This window comes from Erythrolamprus reginae, chromosome 2, assembly GCF_031021105.1.
Source record: "Erythrolamprus reginae isolate rEryReg1 chromosome 2, rEryReg1.hap1, whole genome shotgun sequence".
NCBI classification, from domain to species: Eukaryota; Metazoa; Chordata; class Lepidosauria; order Squamata; family Dipsadidae; genus Erythrolamprus; species Erythrolamprus reginae.
This window is the reverse complement of record NC_091951.1, coordinates 201,510,693-201,528,726: the sequence shown is the minus strand read 5'-3', so window position 1 is coordinate 201,528,726 and position 18,034 is coordinate 201,510,693. Positions and strand designations below refer to the sequence as shown.

The following is an 18,034-nucleotide window of genomic DNA, read 5'->3' as shown; positions in this document are numbered from 1 at the left end:
ACCCTTTAACCTTAGGACTATCTACAATTGACCTCTCCCCCTTTCTAAGAGGTCTCTAAGGGGCGTGCATAAGCGCACTATTGTGCCTACCATCCCTGTCCTATTGTCTACTTTTTATCTTTACTTATCTAATGTTTTATATGTACAAATTATCACCCTATAATTGTTTGACAAAAATAAATAAAATAAATAAATAAATAAATGTGTCCGTCTTAACTGAAAGATGGAGATGCTGTCATTGTTTTCTTCCACAATGTTTCTTTAGCCTCCTAGTCTCCCTGCTGTGCTTAAATTTTAAGCCCATTTACTAAGTCTAAACAAGCAAATCCATCATTATTTTTTTTAAAAACCTGGCACACATGATTGTGATTAATCAGTGACTCAGATGAAGACTTTTCATATGTGCTCAGAAAAAGATGCATCTCAGCCAGTGGTGGGTTTGTTTGCTTGTTTGTTTTTTGTGTGGGGTTTTTTTGTTTGTTTGTTTGATTGATTGATTGATTTTGTTTATTATTAGATTTCTATACCACCCTTCTTCGCAGACTCAGGGCGACTCACAACAAAATAGGGACAAAAATGCACAATGTATAAGAAATCTACATTTAAAAATTGGATCTAAAACCCCAATACATTAAAACAATCATCCACACTCATCCCATGTACATTCCAATTGTTGGCTGGAGCTAGGCGTAACTCAACGGCCCCAAGCCTGCCGGCAAAGGTGAGTTTTGTAAGCCTTGCGGAAGGCCAGGAGGGTAGGGGCAGTACATTTCACTGGAGGGAGTTGATTCCAGAGGGCCGGGGCCACCACAGAGAAGGCTCTTCCCCTAGGCTCCACCAGGTGACATTGCCTAGCTCTACCTGGTGGGACCTGGAGAAGGCCGACTCTGTGGGATCTAACTGGTGGCTGGGGTACATGAGGCAGTACGTGAGGGTTGCTCCTGTTTCGGACCGGTTCTTATAATCTGTAGCACTGCAGCAGGAGGCTCCACCCACCAGCCCAGGATGTTTTTGCGCAGTGATGGGCTACCAAAATTTTTACTACCACACTGTGGGCGTGGCTTATGCATTTTGTTTCAACATCTTTCAGTGCAAATTGGGTGCTCTAGGGTGGAGCTCCAAATTTTGCTACCGGTACTGCGTTCCTGACCGTTCCCCGTAGGAGCCCATCACTGCTTTTGCGCATGTGCAAACAGGTAGTAAAGGGCTTTAGAAATCTATAAAAGATATTTATTTATTTATTTATTAAATTTGTATGCCGCCCCTCTCCGTAGACTACTACTACCACTATTATTATTATTATTATTATTATTATTATTATTATTATTAATTAGATTTGTATGCTGCCCCTCTCCAATGGTCAGCTGGAGCTGGGCACACAGATTCATTTATGTTGTGAACCTTCCCGAGTCCTCGGAGAGGGGCGGCATATAAATCCAATAAATAAATAAATAAATTTTCACTGGTGGAACTGCGTACCACCCCGTCCTGCCTGCTGCCCACCCCTGAATAAAGGATAAGAAACCAAGTATTATTATTATTATTATTATTATTATTATTATTATTATTATTATTATCCCCCCTTCCCATCCTCCTCCTCGGAAAGCATCAGGGAGACCCCCTCTTTTCTCGGAAAGCATCAGGGAGACCCCCTCTTTTCTCGGAAAGCATCAGGGAGACCCCCTCTTTTCTCGGAAAGCATCAGGGAGACCCCCTCTTTTCTCAACAGCTGATTGCCACCTGTTCGCCTAGCTTCCCAGCCTGAGGCAGGGGGCGACCCAGGAAGGAGAGTACGGGAAACGCGAAGCAAATTGTCACCCCAGAGAGCGGCACTGGTAAGGTTGTAAATCGAGGACTTAACAGTTCATTTGAACGATGATGATTGTTCAAGCCACTCCCACCTGGTCACATGGCCGGCAAGCTACTCCTGCCCAGTCACATGACAATCAAGCCACACCCACAGTGTGGCAGTAAAAATGTTGGCTGCCCATTACTGCCTTTATTTTAGAGCTACCTTATGCTAGTTGATATCCATCAAGCGCAGCATGGATATTTCTCTGTATTTTCTCCCTGTGCCTAGTGCTCAGGAAAGATCATTCACCTGAAGAGCTATAGGCTGAGTTCCCCACAATAACTAGCCTGTTTTCTACCCAAACCAATGTATCTTGCTAATGCCTTGATCACTTACCACAAATCAGGGTGCACCAACTAATATTTCAACCATCTGTTAAATTTGGCCACGGAGGCTGTCCTTTAGGCAATTTTCTGCTGTGAGAATATCAAGGAATAGCATTCTTTTTGCATCACAGAGAAGACAGAGAAAGAAGAAAAAGTACTTCCCATTTCCCCATTAGATTTTATTTAAAACATACCGGTGGTACATTTAATGGTACAAATAATTTTCAAAGACACTTAAGCGAAAATGGTCATTCTTTGGAAGAACTTTCTTCATGTTGTGTTGAAGTTGCCTCTGAAGAAAATGCCTTTCAACCTTGTCCCTCTGTCGTTAATATAGAAGGGAAAGTCCATAGAAATATATAAACCCAGCAAATATGTAAATCTGGCAAAGAGATTGGAGTAAAGAAAAAGGCAAATCCTGTAAGTAGCTCAGCCAGAACATGATATGTCTTCTCTTTTCCTCTACTGCAGTGTTTCAGAGGTGACAGCATAGTAAAAATAATAAGGGAAGAATATAGTGGTATTGGACAGATGTGTTTGTAAATGGGCTGGCATGATAAGAAAAGGATGACAGAGGAGAGAGAGAGAAGAAGGAAGGGAGGGAGGGAGGAAGGAAAAGAAAGAAAGAAGGAAGCAAACAAAAAAGGAAGAAAGAAGGAAAGAAGGAAAAAAGGAAAGGAGGAAGAAAGGAAGGGAAAGAAAGAAAATTGGAAGGAAGGAAGGAAGGAAGGATCGATCGATCGATCTATGGGAGAAATTGAGGCAATTGCTTTGTTGTCAAGCTAATTGTTTGGAGTTAAGATTCTTGCAAATAATTCTGAGTAAATTTTGGTCTTCTTTATCTAAGTGAATTTTCTATTCACAAAGAAAGCATTTTTTTCCCATTGGTATGAAATGGGCTAAAGAGAAAGAGCTCTTATTCAGGTTAGTTAACTTTAAACAGTTAAAAAATATTTCCTTCTTCATAGATTCAAAACGTATCATTGAAGGACCTGTTTAAAAGGGGCCACTAAAAGATCAGCAGTCCATTTCTTGGTTCAGAACTATTGCTGAGATAAGCAGTTTTAAAGTGGAGCCCTATTTCAAATCAAGGAGGGACAAAACACACTGCTGATGCACAAAATGTGTATTTGAGAAGCGAGTCCTTGGAGTGAAAATTGTGAGAACAGATAGGCTTTAACCTTTGGGAGGACGTTCCTTCAAAACGGTCTTTTTACAATGTCCAAGATTGGTCACATATGGAAAGTATCACAGGCTTGGTCATATAGAGCAGGGATGGTGAACCTTTTTTGGTTCACATGCCAAAAGGGGGGGGGGGAGTACCCCCTATGAATGTGCACCCCCCCCTGCACTGCCCCCACACATGCACACTGAAGCCTGGGACGTGGGGAAAAAAACGCCCAAACTGGCAGACCGGAAGTTCGGAAAAACACACTTCTGGTTTGTTGTGATAATTTTTTTTTTTTTTTGCACTCAGGGTCTTCAGGAAGCTTCCCTGAATCTTCCGGAGTGCAAAAACACAGCACAACAGCAAACTGAAAGTACGTTTTCCCGAACTTCCGGTTTGTCCATCGTGCATTTTTTTGCTTCCGGGGCTTCAGGGAAGCTTCACTGAAGCACCCGGAGGACAAAATGGCCTTTCTCAAGGCTGAAAATCAGTGGGCCAGTGCGAGCATGCACGCTGGGGTGACATATGGCAAAGTCTTGCGTGCCCTCAGATATGGCTCCATAGGTTTACACATGCCATAGGTTCGCCCTCACAGATATAGAGACTTGGTCTCTTCAGCCTTGGTCTCAATGCCTTGGTCTCTTCAGCCTTGAAAGACGGCGTTTAAGGGGTGACCTGATCGAAGTGTATAAAATCATGCATGGGATAGAAAAGGTGGATAGAGAAAAATTATTTTCTCTGTCACACAATACTAGGACGAGGGGGCACTCCCTAAAGCTCATAGGTAAGAAAGTAAGGACAAATCAAGGGAAATATTTCTTCATCCAGAGGGTCGTTGGTTTATGGAATTCACTTTCAGAAGAGGTCGTGACAGCTGTCAGCCTTGATAATTTCAAGGCAAGATTAGATAGATTCATGGATGCCAAGTTTATCGGTGGTTATTGAAACGGATGTCCATGTGCCGCCTCTATGTTGGTTGAGGCAGGATTCCCTTGAGTACTATTTGTTGGGGGTCAAGGGAAAGGGAGGGTCTTGCCTTCTCTTTCTGCTCAAGATCCCCATGTGTGACACAGAAAGCTGGACTTGATGGGCTTTGGCCTGATTCAGCATGGCTGTTTTTATGTTCTTATGTAGAGGGAAGTTAAAATAGAACCAAAGTGAATGTCTACATGAAACAGACAGGATCAGTGCTCCATCAGGTGGCAACTGGAGTCAGTAAGAACCTAATTTTCACAAGCAACAGATTGGAAGTTCTGTATCTGCCAGCCTTCCAAATATGAAGTCAATGGTGGTGGTGTTCAAAATGATGCTTCCCGCTGATGATGGACCAATTCAACGAGTTGAGTGGTGACAATAGTGGAGCTGATGGTGGAGAAATTCTTGGGATAGCCATGCATTCAGGGTAAAACTTCCACTCACATCCACAGTACTTTCACAAATGCCATGTGTCAAGAAATACTTAATTGTAAAAGAGAAGAAAGCACAGATTGTTTCTGGGGTCAGAAATACTCATCTGGGTTAAAATGCATATCTTGCAGAGTGGATAGGAAAGAAAATAGCCATGGAGTTGGTTATTTACAGATTGGGGGGGGGGGCTGGCAAATTGGATTATTATAGCATTATTACTAGTGTTGGGCGAACCCAACAAAGTTCGGTTTCGGCGAACTCACCCGAACTTTGCCGAACCAGAACCTGAACCCAAACCTGAACAGCAGCAAGCTGCTGCGGCGTCCTTTTCTGTAAAAATAAACAATTTTGCTTCCTTTTATTTTTACAGAAAAGGATGTCGCAGTGGCGCTGCAAGCAAAAATAGGTGGGAAATCCCATGATGGAATTCCGGGGGCGGGGCTTTGACGTCACGGAGACTCCTTCCTGGCCAGCCGAAATCCCACGATGGGATTCCCCACTCTCCTCCCGGGCGGCAGCATTTCGCGGTGTTCAGGTGAACACCAAACATGAACTTTACCCGAACTTTTAAAAAAGCTCGGGTTCGGCCAACACTAATTATTACCTTACTTCACTCTGCATTCAAATTGGCATGAACAATTGATGAGGGGGTATAATAAAATGGCAAAACTTTGGGGACTTTCTGGATTTAAGAAGCTAACAAATAATCCAACTTTCACACATAAAAGTATTGATCCTGGGAAACCAGAATGTGAGTCTAATTTTTCCCCCTCGTGGTTTTTCCCCCCCTGTAGGTAAACAGTTGTTTTTTCCCTGGGGAAAGCTTTCCACATTCCATCTTGGCCCTTCACAGAAAACAGTTTTGCCTCTTTATCACCAGTTCTTCCATTATTTGTATGAATTACCCCACAGTTATTTTCTGTCTGCTCTGCTAACCAGGGGGAATCTCAGTTCTCACCAAACACACCCCGAGACCATTTCCAAAGGGCCCAAACTGTTAATGGAGGCATTGCCGAGGAGAGACTCTTCTCCCTACTTGCTGTTCCCAAAGTCTCTGTACATAAAAGTGTGCGCGTGCATGCACAGGCTGCAAGAAGGCTGTTTACACCAGAGCGGAGACCACACCTGGGGAACCATGTGGGATGGGGGGAGCCTGTGGAGGAAAACTTGCTGGAGTTGCTAGAAAGTGAGGACTGGCTCCAAAGGGGAGCAAATGCCCTGGTAGCATCATGGGGCTGAGAGGATAGAGGGCAGCAGCTTCTTCCCCCATCAAGGAAGAGGGCATCATCTCCAAGGGCGTGTTTGTGGGGATTGTGGTTTCCCCAGAATTTCCTTTGCGCTTTTTGGATTTGGCGGAAGAGACCTTGCGGTTCCGTGTTTGAATTCCATCCTTGCGCATTGCCAAGGGGCGATTCACCTGTGTGGTATCAATGAGAGAAAAAGAAAGGAAGGTGAGATTAAGATCTCAGACAAAATTCACCTGAGGATAATATTCAGAGTTATTACGTTATTGTAATACATTTAAAACAATATGATTACATTATGGTAAGACGTTGTTCTGTCAGCCTAAATTGAAGGCCATGCTTCCTGTCTGTTAAATGGTTGATGGTATGAGCAAAACAGTGTGGAACTTCATGACATATAAGGACAATAAGTGCTCAGATCTTTTCTCTGAAATATTCAAGGATGGCTTACACACACACACACACACACACACACACATACACACACATACAGTGGTACCTCTAACTAAGAATGCCTCAACTTACCAACTTTTCTAGATAAGAACCTGGTGTTCAAGATTTTTTTGCCTCTTCTCAAGAACCACTTTCCACTTGCAAACCTGAGCCCCCAAAACTGTAACCGGAAAAGGCAGGGAGAAGCCTCCATAGGGCCTCTCTAGGAATCTCCTCAGAGGAAACAGGGCCAGTGTCTGAAAAGGTGGGGAGGAGCCTCTGTGGGGCCTCTCTAGGAATCTCCTAGGAGGAAACAGGGCCTCCACCCTTCCTGTAGTTTCCCCAATCGCACACATTATTTGCTTTTACATTGATTCCTTGGGAAATTTAATATATATATTAAATGCCACTAAACCCATGGGACCTTCTCCAATATATTGCTGGAAGCAACCAACTCCCACTCACCCACTCAAGCAACTCTCTTTCATGTACAGATACTCTCCTCCACTCTCTTCCTATTGTCTTACATTGTGCAGTTTGTAATAGAGGCCACAGGCATTGCACACAGGTTCTCCATTCATGTTGCGGCGCCAAAGAGTTGTGGTAGTAGTTTGGCAATTACTACACTGGGTTCCAGCTCGCTTGCTGACAATCTGCATCATGGAACAAGGAAGAGAAATAGATACTCGCATTATTAATCTTGGAAATGATACCCAGGGCCCATTATGTTTCCTTAGAGCGACATTTTTTAAAGTGTGGTTGAGGAACTTCCGGGGACTCCCCAAGACTCTCTCAGAAGTCTGTAAAATCAAAACGATTTGCTAGATATTAAAGATACTAGCCATACTCAGCCATGCCTTGCTGTGACTCAGTCTGGTTAAATGGAAAAGAAATAAATGAGAAGGCACACGTTTCTGCTCCCACTCGGCTAGGGACCCATTTGTAGATCCCATCTTTTACTACACTTAGCTAACTCCATATAAACGGACCATTATCATTGGTTCAAATTATCACCAACCAATCCAAACACGCCTCCTTCACCAGCCAATCAAAACGCACCTCCTATCTTTTTCACCAGCCTCAATGTCAAAACCCCTGTTTTTACTTGTCACAGGCGTGACATCTATACAATACAGGTACATAAAAATGTGTGTACAGTATTCGAATGCAACACTGTTTCAAAATTTCCAAGCAATCGGTGAAGAATTTTCAGAGATTTAAGATTTTGAACAAATGAACATTTACATTTTTATTTATATAGATTTGCAAGAATTTTAAATAATTTAAATAATGTCACTTTTCTCTTTATTGTTTTTCTTGAAAATTTAATTTATATTTGACACCTCTCAACCACCCATCCCGGTCAGAAAGTTTATGTTAACATCTGATGGGTTTAATTTTCATGTTTCAATAGTTTACCTTTCAACAGAACAATTGTTATCAACATTGAATCGTTTATACGTTTTCCTCCTCCCTCCCCTTTCAATGGCTCTTTCTGTTTCTCCCCACTCCAAAGTTTAAAATAGTAAAATCTAAAAGCTTGGAATATGTTTTCTATTTAAAACTATTGCCAGGGGGAATCTAGTCAGTTACATAGGTACCCAATAAATCAGAACAGCTGAGATGTAATGGGGGGTCAGATCCCTCCCCTTCCTAATTTTAATTTATAGTCTCAGTCACTGTAATTAATAGTGCAATCTGAATTCTGTTAATCAATGGATACACACACACGTGTATGTATGTACTGTATGTATGAATGTATAGTATGTATGTATGCAGTGGTGAGCCCGAGCCTAAATGGTGGGGAACGCAGTTCCGGTGGCGGTCATGTAGCGCGTAGCTTTCCCTCGCCGTTCGCTCCTCACTCGCCTCTTGTGCTGGCTCCCACCACCACCCACGCTGTTGTTGTTTGCCCCAAGAGTGAGGCTAGCGAGGCAAACAGCAGCAAGCGGGCCGTGGGGTGTGTGCAAACGGTGGCGGGCAGCGGCAAGCAGGCACTTACTTGTTTGCTCATTTATGGGTTTTTTCGCTTCTGCGCATGTGCAGAAGCGGAAGAAACCCAGAAATTGCGCTCACGTGTGAGCGCTCACGCGAGGGGGGAAACAGGGACCCTCTCCCGGCCCGTTCCAGTAGGGCTGGGAATGGTATGTATGTATGTAATGGATGGGTTCACCCAAACAGATCGCCCAAACGTTAGCAACCCCCTAGTGATGTAAAATTGGGGTCACAGATCCAGTTCTGTCAGTGCCGGTCTGTAGACGTTGCCATCTTTCTTTCTGAATTTTTGGCAAACTTTCCTGTGGTTGGATGGCTTCTGCCTGCACCCGGATTAATACTGACCTTTATTTCTTTGCCTGAAGCACACCTGTTCAGCTCCTCGGATGTGTTTTGGGCTGAATTCACCTTGTGAGCATGTCCAAAATGGCACGAGGGGTCAGACACGAATGCGCAACATTGCAAGGCAAACCGGTGGCGAAGGTAAGTGGAACTCACCCCTGGTATGTATGCAGAGGTGGGCTGCTAAGGTGCAACAGAGACATGTACTCACCCCTGTGTCTCTGAGTGCTAATGGAGTTCAGCGCTCTTCTGCTACTACACCGGGGCAGGTAGCAGAATCGTGCATGGAGATGCAGGTGTGCCTATGTTTCGGTGCAGTTTTTTGCTTCCGTGCGAGATTCTGCTACCTGCACAGGTGTAGTAGTATAATAGCGCTGGACTCCGCTAGCACTCAAAGCCATGGGGGCGAGCACACGTCACTGTTACACCTTAGCAGCCCACCTCTTTATGTATGTATGCATGTATATTCAAATTGTAAGTCACCCAGAGTCTTGGAAGGAGATGGGCGGTGATAGAATTGAATAAATAAATACACAAATGTTTGCACATGTCTGTAAAAATAAGAGACTGGCCACTCTATTGCCTAGCCACTAGATGACACTGAACTTTATTGTATCTGCTGAGGTCAGAAGTTTCCTCTTCCTGTTCTGTTCCTTTGTAATAGAGATAATAAAATTTCTTGTCTCACTTCCTGATTTTTTTGTCCCCAAACCATCCATGACTTGCTGTTAGAAGTCAGGTTATTAAACCCACAGATTCCTAACGAGATGAGAAAAGTTGACAATGTTCTTTGTGGGGCTAAAAGTCTTAATTTATAATAATACAGCAGGGCAGTAAGAATTGGGTGGGTGGGAAGACCTCTTATGCTTAGCTAAGAAGTCAAATACAATTAGGTTCACTCGTTTACATATATCTTATTGGGAAGAAAGCCAGCAATGCCTACAATGCCTTTCTCCTTCCAAAGAGAGGCATAAACCTAACTTTGTGATTGTCTCAGCAAGACTGATATGAAATATATCCCCAAGAGGAGGCATTGAGATTTTGTTAAATTATTGGAAGAAAACCATGGCAGATCATGGAAATGTGAGAATATTCTTTCAACACAGAATTCAGAAAATTTAATTTAAAAAAAATCTAAATACAATATCTACAGAGATTTCTACTGGTTGAAGCCAAAGTCCCAAGTAGGCCACAGGATGGTTCTTTAATCCGTACAGGAAATTCACAGTAGAATCTGGTAATGTATATTTCTCAATTAGTATTTAAAAACCCAGTTCTGTACTGGTTGTCAAAGATCTTCCAGCTGGTTATTACCTAAAGCCTCTGTGATATCAGAGGACTTTATCTACCACCTGCCCATTTTGTAAGAGCCTCAAGAGTGGGATTGGCTCAAGGTACCATCATGATGAAAGACGGAAGGGACATGTGGCAGAAAGTACCAGGCCTTTCCTATGGTTCCCAACACAGACGTACACTGCCCTGTAAAAGCAAGATACCTCGTCTTACAAATGCCTCGTCATACAAACTTTTTGAGATACAAACCGGGGGTTTAAGATTTTTTTGCCTCTTCTTACAAACTATTTTCACCTTACAAACCCACCGCCACTGCTGGGATGCCCCACCTCCGGATTTCCGTTGCCAGCGAAGCACCCCTTTTTGCGCTGCTGGGATTCCCCTGAGGCTCCCCTCCATGGGAAACCCCACCTCCAGACTTCCGTGTTTTTGTGATGCTGCAGGGGAATCCCAGAAGGTGAATCCCAGCAGCGCAAAAATGGGCGCTTCGCTGGCAACGAAAGTCTGGAGGTGGGATTTCCCAGCGAGGGGAGCCTCAGTGAAATCACAGCATTGCAAAAACACAGAGGTCCGGAGGTGGGGTTTCGAGGATTTTGGTGTTTTTGCGATGCTGCGATTTCACTGATGCTCCCCTCGCTGGAAACCCCACCTCCGGACTTCTGTTGCCAGCGAAGTGCTCATTTTTGCGATGCTGGGATTCCCCTGCTGGGATTCCCCTGCAGCATCGCAAAAACACAGAAGTCCGGAGGTGGGGTTTCCCATGGAGGGGAGCTTCAGAGGAATCCCAGCAACACAAAAACGAGCACTTCGGCTGGCAAAAGGGTTGAATTTTGGGCTTGCACGCATTAATCGCTTTTCCATTGATTCCTATGGGAAACATTGTTTCGTCTTACAAACTTTTCACCTTACAAACCTCATTCCAGAATCAATTAAGATAGTAAGACAAAGTATCACTGTACTTCATTCCTGAGACCAGGCAATTTTCTGCTTCAAACAGACATTTATTCTGAGTTGAGAATGGATGGGCAACAATTTTTAGCTTGGTCTGCAGGTGTCAGGTTTCGCTGCAGCCATCTATTGTATTTAAAAGAGCATCTTTAAAAGAAATATATGACACTGTTTAAATAATCAGAGAGTTGCAATGTTGAGATGGAATTCTTAAGAATTCTCCACTTGCCGGACAGTGAGTGTTGACTTACCAGGCGTTTCTTGGGCCGAATGAGGGGCCGGTTCTGGCCATTCATCTTGTGGTAGAGACCGCAGGCATTGCAAAGATAATGGCCAGTGCCATCTCTTCTCCACAGTGGGGTGGCTGTGGCTCCACAGTTCACACACTCACGTGCCTCTGCAGAAAGAGATGGGAAACACACATTCAAGGAGAAGATAACAGGTGGGGAGACATGATATGATTTTTCACTTCTAGGAAAGATTGTCTTTCTTGTTGAAATGATGTTGTGTTGGAGAAGGACAGTTTTATTTGGACTCTTTGGCCTGCCATTATTACGCTGCTATTCCTATTAGAGAATCCAGTGCACAGTCCATGGAAAAGACACAGGTTTAAGATGTTGTAGATAGGTACAGTGGTACCTCTACTTAAGAACGCTTCTAAAGAACTTTTCTAGATAAGAACTTGGTGTTCAAGATTTTTTTGCCTCTTCTTAAGAACTATTTTCTATTTTTCCAAGCCCGGAAAAATTTCCCAGGAAATTTGAGAGTGGCACGAAGGCCAAGCCACTTTCCTGCCATTCCCCCTGGGTTTCTTTCTCTGGCGCAGTGTATGGGAGGCAGCCTCGTACCGGGTGTATGGGAGGCGCGTGCTCCTTCTTGCTGCCTCAGAGTCCCTCTTTTTTTTAAAAGCCTTAAAGTTTTGGATTTTTTTGATTCCCCTCGCCTCACCTTCTTCCTTCAGCAGCGACTGTCCTCCACCTCCTCTTCCACATTTCTACAACACTCTGTGGTCTGCACTGGTTGCCGATCAGTTTCAGTTCACAATTCAAAGTGTTGGTTATGACCTTTAAAGCCCTACATGGCATTGGACCACAGTACCTCCAGAACCGCCTGCTACCGCACGAATCCCAGCAACCGATAAGGTCCCACAGAGTTGGCCTTCTCCAGGTCCCGTCGACTAAAAAATGTCATCTGGCGGGCCCCAGGGGAAGAGCCTTCTCTGTGGTGGTCCCGACCCTCTGGAATCAACTCCCCCCGCAGATTAGAACGGCCCCCACCCTCCTTGTCTTTCGTAAGCTACTCAAGACCCACCTATATCGCCAGGCATGGGGGAACTGCGACACCTTCCCCAGGCTTTTATACTTTACATTTGCTATGTATGTGTTGTTTGGTTTCAAATGATAGGGTTTTATATTGTTTTATACTGTTTTTCTTTTAATATTAGATTTGTTCCACTGTAACATTGTTTTTATTATTGTTGTGAGCCACCCCAAGTCTTCGAAGAGGGGCAGCATACAAATCTAATAAATTATTATTATTATTATTATTATTATTATTATTATTATTATTATTATTATTCCTCCTCTCCTCCCACCCAAATTCCGAGGTTTTATTTCTTTCCTAATGAGTTTGCACGCATTATTTGCTTTTACATTGATTCCTATGGGAAAAATGGCTTCTACTTACAAACATTTCTACTTAAGAAAACGAATTAAGTTCTTAAGTAGATGTACCACTGTACTAGATTCATTTCTCAGCCCACTCCAAAGTATCTTTTTGGAATCAAATCCAAATTGTGATAACACTGGAAAGGCAGAATAATTTTTAAACATTAAAATCCATGTCCATAGCAGCCAAAACAATACACTCCAGTTTCTTTTCTTTTCTTTTCATGCTAACGCTGAGGATACGACACACACATTTTTAGGATAAGGTAAGCCTGTGTTTTGGGTTCTAGTATTCCAAACCTGCAATTATATTACAACACCAAAGATATTGAACAGAAGATCTCACCACTGGGAGAGAGCTGCATTGTCCCTCGGAGTTTGGGGGAATATCCACCTGTCAGGGGGCTTCCAGGCATCGGGAAATATCCATAATCCTGTCCCATAGTGTAAGGACTTAGGGCTGTGCCAGGTGAGGTCCCGAGGGGCAGCAGTTCAGCGTGAGTGGGGCTGATCCGTTCCGTCTTCAACATCTCAAGATATCTGGGGCTGCTCTTGCCATCGGGGGAAAGGTCCTTGGGAGAGGGGGGTGAATGCAGGGTGTGGTAGGAGGACGTGCAGGGTGTGGCAGAGGTGTAGATAGGAAGTCCAGTGTGGGTTTTCCCGGAGGGACTGGAGACCCAGGCTGCTGTGCTGTAAGGATGGCTTTCCCCCCATTGCAAACCATTGAAAAGAGGGTATAGTTGCCGCACTGTTGCAGAAATGGAACATAATAGCAGTAGATGTAATGAGGATGATGATGATGATGATGTAATCATACGCAAGAAATAACCCCACTATAGTGAGCATGTGTGTACATGCATGTAGACTAAGGAAAAAAGTATACTGCCCTATGACAGATATCTAGTCGATAAGGTGTTATGCATGATTTCCACCATCTAATCCAGTGTTTCTCAATTATTTCCCCCCCAGGAAGAAGTAAACATTTTGTGGGCCCCCAACTCTCCACTGGGACAATTGTTTGCAATATTCAGCACATTTTCGCTGAAAAAACTCAAGCGGCCTAGCAGCGTGATTGGGGTGTACAGTAATGTGACGCCTTAATTCATTAGGCTTCATGCCATCCGCTGCCAACATTTTTAGACAGGGTAAACATACTGGTCTTTCCTTGTCTCCCACAGTGAAGCCAAGCGCTACATACGCTTCGTCAAATTTCCTCATCTTAGCTTTCAGGAGACTTACATTTGTCTCTTTGTCTCCGTCTCTCTCCTCCTTTCTTTTCATCCCTGTTAAATATTTTTGTTTGTTTGTTACCTGCACTTCAGGTTTGTTACCTGCACTTCATATCTCCTGCTCTGTGCTGTGTGCTATTGTTTAGTGCAACACCCCCCTACTCCCTGTGGCAAAAATAGCACATTCCCCAAGGTCATGTACCCCCCCCCCCAGCATTGCTCCATGCCTCCCCAGGGAGGGCGCCCCACTGTTTGAGAAACACTGGTCTAATCTAATCAACATATGCATCTGCTTTTGATTGCATTTGAAGAAAAGATTGACAGATTTCCATACAGGAAATGAAAGGAAAGCATGAGTGCCACACACAAATATATATCCACAAAGATATAAATGTATGTACTCTATATTCTATATTTCCATATTCCTATGGTATTTTATTAAGTATAAAATTCTTTATATTAGAATTCCAGTTTTTTTGGATTCAATATGATGAGGCTTTTAATAGTTGGTTATGTTTGGAAAACACAGCAACAGAAAAACACTAAAGTTTGGAAAAATTGGCATCAGGAAAACACAACAACAGTTAGGGTTTACCCATGATGCTAAGACACAAACTTTTTTAAAATAAATGTATTTAAAATTTATAGATTTATTGTTGAATAAATCATATTTTCTGGCTATACACACAGCGGTGGGCTACTAGCCAGAATGCTAAATTCGGCTCGTCGCGACGGCTCGTGAGTGCTTGCACAACCAGTGTGATTTTGTTTCTGCACCTGTGGATGTAGCAAAATCGCGCACGGAGCCACAGGTGCGCCCATGTTTTGGCATGCGCGGAAGCAAAAACAACCTCAATGAAACACGAGCGCACCAGAGGCTCCATGTGCAATTTTGCTACCTCCACAGGTGCAGAAGCAAAATCGCAATGGTCCCGCAAGCACCTATGAGCCGCAGCATCGAGCCCAATTTAGCGTTCTGGCTAGTAGCTGTTGTGATTCAGCCTGAGGCTCCTCAGGGACCGGCTGGAGCTCTGCCGGATCCATGCCCAGAGGAGGAGGACAGTGACCAGGAGGGGGAGGACCAGGCAGATGGGGGAGAGAAACATCAGGAAGAGGAGGAGGGAGAGCAGCCTGAGACCCCCGGGGGGGGCCTCTCCCCAGCTAGTAGCCTGGATTCATTGGATGAAGACACACAGGCTATAATAGACATGAGGCAGAGACGTGCAGCTCAAAGAAGGGGCCAATTAAAAAGGTATTTCCATCCCTGAATTGGCAACAGCTGGGTTTGGGTGTAGTTCTCCTCAGCAGGGTTGAAAAGGCAGGCCCGCCCTTACAGTCTTGTGGAGAGTTATCAACTGGGAGTCCTGTGACCTTGCTTCGATTCTTGGCGTCTCTGATCTTGGCTTGTGGCCTAGAAGGCTGAAAGACTTGGGGGAGGCGTGGGTTTTATTATCTCCAGTGTTGTTTTTGCCAGCAAGAATCCTGTTTTATTGCCTGGCCTTCGTGAAACCTCTGTGAAGCTTCATCGTGTTCCTGTCTGTAAGAACAGTTTTTGTTACCTGTGTTTGCTTTCCAGTATATAAACTGCCTTTGCTTTTTACCGGTGTGTCTGGATACTCTTTTTGGTTGGTGTTGGCGTCTGGGGGGACCCAGACAGAACAGAAGCCCACCGCTCTATACACACAGCATACTTAGCCATAAACTCTGGTTTTATAAACAGCAATGGCTGTGTTTATACAACTCACTAAACTGAACATAAGTGTGTGAACCTAGATAGTATCAGCTAAGCAGCCAGAATGTACTCAACTGTGTTAAGACTATGTAGAAGAGCAAAAATATTATGATTAAAAAAGAATCCTGTTGCACAGAGAATTTAATCTAAGCCAAGGCTTACTAGTGCTTGACTCTGAATTAATTTGTAATGTTGGGTCTCAAATCTAGTTTGCAGAAAGACATAGCAAACTTTTGAGAATTTAATGAGCAATTTTGCCAATACAACAGATTTGCACAACCACCCGTGATTGGATAGAAGAGTATTTTCTAAGATGATATCCTCTAATGTGTTAGGCTACAATGACCACCATCGCTGGCTTTAGGGTAAACCTGTGTATCGCTTTAAATTGGGAAAGAGCTGCAGACGAAATTGAGATGTCCAAACCTTTCTTTAAAAACTGAGATTGGCTTCCCAAAACCACAGCATCCACGGCCTCAATGGAGCAGTTGTTAGATTCACACCTACCTGGAGAGTGTCTGTAGGATTCCGACATACGAGAGAAATATGTGGGCACAGCACTGCAATCAACTCCCTCAGGACTCGTAAAGAAAAGGTCTGAATCGTCATTTCCTTGCAAATGAGAGGACTCCATGTATTGTGGGGCAGAATCCTGACTGGAGTAATCCATTGTCTTGTCTCAGAACTTTCTTCTGCAAACAGGTATATTTTTTTTTTAAAAGAGACTGTCAAACAAAACAGAAAATACTAGGTATAACAATACTATTGTTACAATCAAGTATCATGTCATCATTTAGTACTTAGAGCAGTGTTTCTCAGCCTTGCCAACTTTCATGCTGGCTGGGGAATTCTGGAAGTTGATGTCCACACTTCTTAAATTTGCCCAAAGCTGGACAAACATTTGCTTAATCCACTTGTGGACTTCAACTCCCAGAATTCCTGAGCCAATCATGCTAGCTCAGGAATTCTAGGAGTTGAAGTCCACATGTCATAGAAGAGCCAACTTTGCCTGCCCTTGGCCTAGAGGGATGATAGGAACTGGAGCTCTGGGATCTTTTACTCCACTTATGAAATATTGAATTTTTTTTTGTATTTTAATTTTAAATTGCCCTATAGAAGTTGTAAAGCATATGATGAGGTAAAGCCTAATTTTTTGCTGAAAAAAATCTTCATTTCCTTGGGTAATGTAGAATTTTTGAAATAAATGGTTTTCAAAATCTCTCCCCAGATGGAACAATTTACAGGCTATAATGTTTGAATCATCAGGCACTTGAAGTGTTCTGTCAGTCTAACCACAGGTTCATTAATGGAACATCCCATAGCAGAAAATTTACTAATATAACGTTTATTAACTAGCCAGTCTCTCTCTCTTCTATGAAATAGGAAAGTTCTACAACTACAACTTTTTCTCACACTTCTCTCATACTCTAAACCCCTTGGCATTGTTGTCACTGTTCTCTCTCCTCCAGGCATATTCCAGATTGTTACTATTGTTCCTAAACTGGGTTTTAAATTTCCCATTATTTCTTATAGGGTCTGCTTATATTTCAACAAACTAATCAACCAGGTGAAATCATTTATATTCCTGATAAACATTCTTTCTGCTTTATCAAAATCCTTTTCTGTATTTGAAAAAATAATTTGAGAAATTGCTCTCATCTCCCACAATTTTATTTATAATACGTTTTCTAATTAATCTTTTCTTTACTCTCATCCTTTTACATGATAAATATCTTCTATTTATATGCTGAAATTGTAGACAATAATTTGCATGATCCCTGCTTTCTGTAGTGATTGTCATAGACATAAGATGTGACAATCAAACTTTGAACCGGTGAGACCTTTTTGGAATAATTAAAGTTGCACGCACTGATTTAAAAAGTAAAAAAGTATCCAATATTTCTCTCTTTTGGATTATCCCAATTATCACTGAAATGATGCCCTTAATAAGTTGATTTTTAAAAATCCTCTTTCCATAAAACAATATCCTGCTTGCACAAAACAGAGGAGACAGTCCTTTCAAAAGATGATAAATAGTAAGTATTGTATATCATGGGCACTTCAGGGTAGACATATACTGCACTTTTCCTATTTAAGTTTCATCAGCTGGTCATACCCGTGCCTATAAGACAGCATTATATGTTTTCATTTATTTTCCCTGATCCTAGCAACATTATTCCTGGTCTAAAACTACAGTGATACCTTGTCTTACAAATTTAATTGGTTCCGGGATGAGGTTTTTAAGGTGAAAAGTTTGTAAGATGAAACAATGTTTCCCATAGGAATCAATGGAAAAGCGATTAATGCGTGCAAGCCCAAAATTCACCCCTTTTGCCAGCCGAAGCACCCCTTTTTGCGCTGCATCGCAAAAACACCAAAGTCCTTGAAACCCCATCTTT

General features: G+C 43.0%; 1 protein-coding gene across 4 annotated transcripts in view; it reads right to left on the bottom strand.

Moving 5' to 3' along the window:
• Nucleotides 1-2,336: 2,336 nt before the first annotated feature.
• GATA1 (GATA binding protein 1) overlaps nucleotides 2,337-18,034 on the bottom strand; it is a 32,745-nt gene continuing 17,047 nt past the window's right edge. For 2 of the 4 annotated variants that reach the window (XM_070741221.1, XM_070741219.1), the window contains exons 2-6: nucleotides 16,143-16,360; nucleotides 13,021-13,422; nucleotides 11,259-11,404; nucleotides 6,957-7,082; nucleotides 2,337-6,170 (exon numbers count right to left, since the gene is read on the bottom strand). In XM_070741221.1, the coding sequence (XP_070597322.1) occupies nucleotides 5,856-6,170; nucleotides 6,957-7,082; nucleotides 11,259-11,404; nucleotides 13,021-13,422; nucleotides 16,143-16,305 (1,152 nt within the window). In that variant the 5' untranslated portion in view covers nucleotides 16,306-16,360 and the 3' untranslated portion in view covers nucleotides 2,337-5,855. The remainder of the gene's footprint in view (nucleotides 6,171-6,956; nucleotides 7,083-11,258; nucleotides 11,405-13,020; nucleotides 13,423-16,142; nucleotides 16,361-18,034) is intronic. The other 2 variants (XM_070741220.1, XM_070741222.1) reach the window with 1 other exon arrangement.